General features: G+C 50.9%; 1 protein-coding gene and 1 pseudogene across 1 annotated transcript; both read right to left on the reverse strand.

The window, feature by feature from the left end:
* Positions 1–87: 87 nt before the first annotated feature.
* Positions 88–2,744, reverse strand: LOC125530547 (annotated as a pseudogene).
* LOC125530548 lies at positions 2,476–3,705 on the reverse strand. Its single transcript, XM_048694929.1, has one exon. The coding sequence runs from the start codon at positions 3,378–3,380 to the stop codon at positions 2,937–2,939; it is 444 nt and encodes a 147-aa protein (XP_048550886.1). The 5' UTR covers positions 3,381–3,705; the 3' UTR covers positions 2,476–2,936.
* Between the last annotated feature and the right edge of the window lie 3,940 nt (positions 3,706–7,645).

Consider the following 7,645-nt stretch of genomic DNA (forward strand, 5'->3'; position numbering starts at 1 on the left):
AGACGGAGAGAAAGAAAAAGAAAAGGACGCCGCCACCGCGGTTCGTGATCCACTGGATACCCTCCTCGTTGCCTCCTCTCCACTTACTTATAGCTGGCAACGATTCAACGTATGCACAGCCCAGCCCAGCCCATATGCTATCCACGGATGGGCTGGCCGGTTAGGAGGGCTCCTAACATCCCCCCCTCCTTGAAATGCGGCTTGCCCCCAAGCCGCTGTCCTGAAGAGCTTGCCAGGATCCCACGGTGCTTGAAGATCATCAATCATGTTGGAGTCGCCATGGTAGTTGTCACAGTAGTAACCATTGTTGAGGTGGACTTGAACGAGCTTGAAGAAGCGGTCGTAGTCAACGGTGGTAGCCGAAGCCGGGGTGGATTTCGACGAGGTCGCAGCAGTAGTTGTGGCCAAGGTAGGCCCCCCCGGAGGATGTATAAATGGTCGCAACAGTAGTTGTGGACAAGGTAGGCCCCCCCCGGAGGATGTATAAGACTTGAAAGGCTCACACCACCTTGATCCCACAAAACTTGTTGTACCTTGAATCCATCGGAGTCCATGTAGTAGCCGAAATGAAATGTAGTGGCATGGACGAGGTAGGCCGCAGTTAAGATGATGACACACTTTCCTCCTTCGAAGACCACTAGCTGAGCCAATTCGGGTAACAACGGCCATGCCATCCCTCCAGGATCCCAAGATATGTCCAACAGGTAGATGCCCTGGTCAGATCCAATCACATCCATAGCATAATTGAGCACATAATCTGAACCGAGCCACAACAGGGAGCAACAATTGTTAGAAACATCAAGCCGTGAATTTGGAATGTCGAGGTGCTGGTCCAGAACTAGCATAATGTCCAGGTGCTGCCACTGTACTGAAATGTTCATGTGTTGCCTTGTGTCTGGCATTTTGTCAGTCCTAGGAAAAGGTAACTGGGGAAAGAACTGCTGCTCAAAATGTGTGAATGTATATCTGCAGGAAGGCCATGGTTGCAGCTTGACTGAAGGAACTAGAAAAATATGCAATATTCTGAACTTCGCAAGCACACCACGATCTTTTGTTTGATCTGGTCCATGCCGCAGCTCATAATCAATGTCAGCAGAAGATAGTAGAACCAAGCACCACATCATCACCTTTAGACAAATCGGAAACAAGCAATCACTTTTTGCAATCTGAGAGAAGCGCTGGCTGGACTCCGCAATGATACACATAACATGCCATTGTGAACCGCTACTAGAAGTAAGAAACCCCGTGGTTATTCTGAACAAATAACCCCCTGGATTCCAAGGGAACAAGCATAATGTAGAATCTGAATCAAACTGCCTGAATGAACACAGCTCGTGGAAATTAGCTTTTACTAGCAGTGGCCATTCCCCTCGTAGCTCAAGATTAACTTGTCTGAAATAGTCCTCAAGCAAGTAAATAACAGTAGCACAGCCTAGTTCATATGGCCCAATTTGCATGAACTGAAGAAAAAATTTGTTCGAACATCCTGCGCTTAGAGCGCCCATTTCCTGCATGTTCTGAAATAGATGTGCAGCCATAGAACAGATAAGTAGACGCCATACCACAACACCCAGGTTCAGATCACCCATAAATTGCATTATCGGCTGACTCAGGATTGGCATATCTCTCAGCGCCATGGGGATCCAACAAGCCAACTTCTCATAAGTACATGGTTTCAGTCGCGCACTTGGCAAATGCCTCAAGGATGCTCTCCAAGAATTCAGATCATGAGATAAATACTGCATCGCATATGTAACCTGCGGTAGCAGCCCTGTATGCTTCAGAATCACTTCTTCAGGAGAGGAAGCAAATGACGACCATGGCATAAGACAAGGCCTGCTAGTACATGTTTTCCTCTTGGAACTAAGTGGCCATGCAACTTTCCATTGGAAATGTTTAGAGCAATTAGGGAAAACAGACAGAGTGTTGAATTTCACTCTCTTTGATCCAGCCTCACAACAATTGCTTGGCTCAGCGGAAATCAAGAAAGTGTGCTGCCCTTGTTCAGTGATGTTAGCTAGATCAAAAGATAGCACTGGCTCACACTGTATTAACTAAAAACCAAAAATGCTCGTCGTGTTCCAAGCATTGTGTTTTTTCGCACGCCGAAACTGATGTACAGCCATAGGAGTAAGACCAGGATGATGCATTCCCAGAGCAAGAATAATACTGCATGTACAACGTTCCGAAGACCACTGTTTACTGTAAGAAAATAGCTTGGCGTGCTTACGGTGACAGGAACCAACATTGTTCTGTTGCAAAGACCATAAGCACAAGGGCTCGATAGAGGTTATCCGGATGCAGTGTACATTGTAATTGCCCACAAGTTCTCCAGCGTGACATGATTCCATAGGAAAGGTGCTACTAGTCATATCAAGCAATTGGACAAACTGGAATGGATGTGCCCTGAATGTCCATGTATGAAGGCCATAAACAGAAGTAGTCACCGAGAAGTTTCAATGGGCAACACTAGAATGACAGACCTCTGATGGCACACTGACTGCAAATGATGGCCATGGCATCGGCCGTAGCAGCAGGCCTTGGTGGCTTGGGTGCGGCGAGATGTCCAAGTCATGCTTCTAGAACGGCTACATCGAATTGACAGTCTTGGTAGCAGGACAAACGAGGTCGGCGACGAGCTCATGTGTGGCTGCTGGGAGTAGCGACGCCGTCGTGACTGGAGATGGGAACGAAGTGGCACCAACTTGGTTGGAGCATTTCGTCGAACAAGAGAAAGGCGTCATGCCGATGTAGACAGGGGACACTCTGCGGGAGACAACAAGGACCTCATGGAGCTTGTTGGTGGGCAAGGAGACGCTTGAGAGGACGGCAAGCTCGAGGGCGACGTCTGGAGTGGCCGCCACGAGTGTGTACTCGTCCGGTCCTGCAACAACGACGCCGCGGGTGCTGTCGGCGACGGACTTCCATGACGGAACCTAGACGTGGAGCAGCGGGTTGATGCTGGCCATCACAGGAATGGTGAGGGCGCCGAACTTGTCGCTGAGGTCGACGACGGACTCGTGGTAGACGATGGTGACCTTGTCGACGCTATTGGTGGCGACAACTTGGTTCAGGCCATCCGTCGAACAGGTGATGTGCGCCATCACGATGCAAGCAGGGGGCGCGTCGTGGATGACCTCGAGCACTTCCTGGGGCTTGGTGGTGGAGCCGGAGACGTCGGGGACGGGTGTAGGTGAGGCGTCCGTCGTGGTTGAGGCCGCCGGATCGACAAGCGAGGTGACCACGGGAGGGTCACCCACTCGTGCAATACCCAACACTGAGCTCATCTCGTCTGCCTGAGCACATAACCTCTCCAGATACCACAACAACTGCTCCTTGGCAGGCATGGCATCCCACTCTGATGGTTTGACGGCGGGCATGGCGTCGTCCCCGGTGGAACGGAGGAATCGGGTGTGGACGAAAAAAATTGGGGAAAATTGAGGAGTGAAAGGGTGGTGGCCTGGCTCTGATACCAGATGTTAGGGTACTGGTAGATACTCTCTCGATCTATTACATGCACAGGGGAATTCGAGATACAAGTGCGAATTACAAGCTCTGGTTAGAGTACAGGAATGGAGAGCGAGAGAAAGAAGAAGGAAAGGAAGCCGCCGCCGCCGTTCGTGATCCACTCGATACCCTCCTCGTTGCCTCCTCTCCACTTACTTATAGCTGGCAACGATTCAACGTGTGCACAGCCCAGCCCAGCCCATATGCTGTCCACGGATGGGCTGGCCGGTTAGGAGGGCTCCTAACAAGGTCATCAACATCAATTGTCAGGAACATCAGTTGAGGTCTTGAGGACAATTCTTTGACATTTCAGCATAAACAGATGCAATGACACGGCATGACCTACAACACGAAGCGTTGAAGTTTGCCACAACCTACAAAAGAAATCAATGAGTGTATATATCCACCGTTGATGTATGGATTTTTTTTTGAAACGTGGGGCAAAATATCTGCCCCTTTTCATTAATCAGGAGAGGGAAAAGGTCTTTCAAGTTACAGAGGACAAGAAAAATAAAAGCCCCAAGCATGGGGTGCACAACACATCCGCACTACTCTCCCGGTAGAATGTGGCCCAAATGTTTCGCCCCCGCGGTCGCCCAAAGAATCGCCGCTTTCTGGATGGTGCGAAGAAGGATGGTTGGAGGAGCAAAGTTGTGTCGAAAAACCCCTGCGTTCCTTTCGTCCCAGATCGACTTGCATACTAGCATAGTGAGGGAAGACATCGCCCTTCCATGGAGCCTCTGGGTGGCAACCATGTCGAACCACCAGTCCTTGATACTCCAATAGTTCGCCCAAACAGCAACGTCCAAGCTAACAAGCTGAAGCCAGTCCTTCACCAAGCCCCAGAGCCTCAGCGTGTAGCGGCAGCCAAAGAAGAGGTGCTCGACAGTTTCTAGGCCCCTGCGGCAAAGAGGACAAGGGCCATAGTTTGGCCACCCCCTCTTGGCCAACCGGTCAGCTGTCCAAATCCTGTTTTGTAGAGCAAGCCACGCGAGGAATTTGACGTTCGGGGGCGCCCAGGTCTTCCAAACAACATTGCACATGTTTGTGCGAGTGATGGAAAGAAATTGCGCATTGTACGCAGAGGAAGCAGTGTATTCTCCTGAGACCGTATGCTTCCAAATGATGGAGTCTTCGGCATGGTCATCCAGACTAATACCGTGGATGGAAGTCCACAACTCCAGGAATTGTCTCAGGTGGTCAAAAGAGAACGCAACCGTAGAGTTGATTTTGCTAATCCATGCTTCATTGTGCAAAGCTTCCCTGACCTTCCATTGCTTTCGAGACGATGCCTCAAAGATCAGGGGGGCGATGTCCTTGGGCTTGCACCCGTTTAGCCAAGGGGACTCCCAGAAGGGCGCACGGGCGCCGTTGCCGATGGTGATGGTCATGCATGCATAGAAAAAGAGCTTATCCTCCTCATCGCATATGTTACCCAGGCCAACCCACAATCTCGTTGGTGCGGTCCATTCAAGCCAGAGCCAACTTAACGAAGCGCTCGACAGAACTTCTCCAGGTGTAGGACCCCAAGGCCCCCAAGGTCCTTGGGTCTACAGACGCGCTCCCAATTGACTTTACACTTTGCCCCAGTCGTCTTGTGCGAGGCCGACCAATGGAACGCTCGCTCAATCTTGTTGATGTTGTTCAGGGTGCCCCTAGGGATGGGAAGAGCAATAGCAGTGAAGACAACCTGAGAGGTCTGGACCGATTTGACCAAAACTACTCGGCCCGGAGCTGCAATGTATCTCCCTTCCCAAGGTACAAGCCTTCCTGCGACCTGGTCATCCAGGTACTGAAAGTCGGCACGTTTGAGCTGCCACACCGACAAGGGCAGCCCCAGGTATTTTAGCGGGAAGGAGGCTCTCTTTGCTGGGAGCCCATGAAGAATGGTGTCAAGGTTAAGGTTTTGGCAGCGAATGGGGACGACTGAGCTTTTGGAGACATTTGTACAGAGGCCCGTGACCTCCCCAAAACCTTTCAGAATGGAAGCAAGGTTGTCCACATCCTCCTCGATAGGCTTGATGAAAACTGCTGCATCATCGGCGTAGAGCGAGGTCCGAAAGGTAGAACCACGTCCCCTAATCTTGTGAAGCAGCCCGTGCCTGGTGGCCAAGTTGAGAACCTGTTGGAACGGGTCGATGGCAATGACGAACAAAAGGGGTGAGAGCGGGTCGCCTTGACGAAAGCCCTGACCATGCAAAAATGGGGGACCCGCCACACCGTTCAGAAGGACACGAGACGAGGACGTGCTCAAGAGCGCTGCAATCCAATCCCTGAAGATGCTCGGGAAACATCTCCACTGCAGGAGTTGCAGGATGTAGTCCCATCGAACGGAATCAAAAGCCTTGCGGATATCCAGTTTGAAGAGTAAGGAAGGTGTCTTGCTTTTGTTGAGTCGTCGAGCGAGGTTGTGGATGTACATGTAGTTGTCATGAATACTTCGCTTTTTAATAAACGCGCTCTGGGCATTGGAGACCAAGTTGTCCATGTGGGGCCCCAGACGAAGCGCCAGCTCTTGGCTATAATCTTGGCAATGGCATGGATGAGGCTAATGGGCCTGTAATCAACAACTCCTTCCGCGCCATCCTTCTTCGGCAGAAGCACAATGTTTGCTGAGTTTAGCCAATGCATGTTGGAAGTCCGCAGAGTCCCAAAAGAGTGTATAACACGCATGATATCGTCTTTTACTATATCCCAACAGCTCTTGAAGAACAACCCAGTGAACCCATCGGGACCGGGGGCCTTATCTTTGGGCATTTGGCACATGGCCGCATACACCTCCTCCTCCGAGAAAGGGTTCCCAAGCTCGTGCAAATCCACATCGGGGAAGTTGAGGTTATCCCAGTTGAAGTCCTTCTCTTGCCTACCATCCCTGCCTAAAGCACTAGAGAAGTGCTCAAATATGATCTCCTCTTTCTCAGAATGCCCAGTGATCCAGCCATTGTTGTGCTTGAGACGGTGAATGAGATTTTTCCTTCTACGCGCATTCACCCTTAGGTGGAAAAACTTTGTATTGGCGTCCCCTTCTTTTAAATTCATTATTCTGGAGCATTGTTTTTTCCTTGGCGCTCGATCACTGCAAGGCCGATAACCCTCCTCTTGAGCCTAGCCCGAAGCTCAATCTCTCCGGCCGACAACTCTCTTGTCTCCTGGGCCACGTCAAGTCTGAGGATGACCATGAGTGCTGCGTGAAAGAGGATCTTGGCTTGGGAGAAAAGTGTCCGGCTCCATTTGGACAAGCAAGCCCCAGTCCTCTTAAGCTTGTGGAAAAGGTTCTGGCATGGCTCGAAGTGCCCAGAATCATGATGCCAGGCCTCCTTCACCACATCTTGGAAACCTGGGATGGACGCCCAGAAATTTTCAAATTTGAATGTGCGCGGCCGCCGCGGTCCACTGTCCTCTGCAAGGAGAAGTGGGCAGTGGTCTGAGAGAGACGATGACAAGGCATGTAGGATATGAGTGCCAAAGTGAATGTCCCAATCGTCATTGCAGAAAACGGAGTCAAGCTTGCAAAGGGTCGGATTTTGTCGTTCATTGCTCCAAGTGAAGCGCCTGTTCTGGAGATGGATCTCCCTAAGCTCGCAGAGATTTAGGGCTATCCGGAAGCGGTTTATGCGGCTCAGGCTTACATTACGCTTGTTTTTATCTCTTGCCTTGTAAATTTGGTTGAAATCGCCCATCACTACCCATTTGACACCAGCAACCGGCTTGTGCGTGAGAAGCTCGGCAAAAAAATCGTCCTTTCTCGAAGAGGTCGTAGGGCCGTAAACAGTTGTGAGCTTGAAGGTGGTTCCGCAGGCTTGAATATGGACATCCGCAGAAAGGCAAAATTCTGAGATGGAAACGTTGGACAGCCCAACAGTGGCCTCATCCCAAAGAACCAGGATGCCCCCATGCGTGCCCAGCGCCGGGCGCTGAGCAAAATTCCTGAGCCGGTGCCCACCCAGGAAGGATGCGACGAATTGATCAACGTCGTCTAATTTGGTCTCCTGAAGGCACACAATATGGCATGTAGTGGACACGATCGTTTCATGGACAGTCACACGGCGATCAGGACAGTTCAGACCTCGAACATTCCTGTAACGCCCTCGATGCGGCTATATCTCCCACGTGTCAAAGCACGACTTAGAGGCATAAC

This window comes from Triticum urartu, unplaced genomic scaffold (genome assembly GCF_003073215.2).
Source record: "Triticum urartu cultivar G1812 unplaced genomic scaffold, Tu2.1 TuUngrouped_contig_6393, whole genome shotgun sequence".
Lineage (NCBI taxonomy): Eukaryota > Viridiplantae > Streptophyta > Magnoliopsida > Poales > Poaceae > Triticum > Triticum urartu.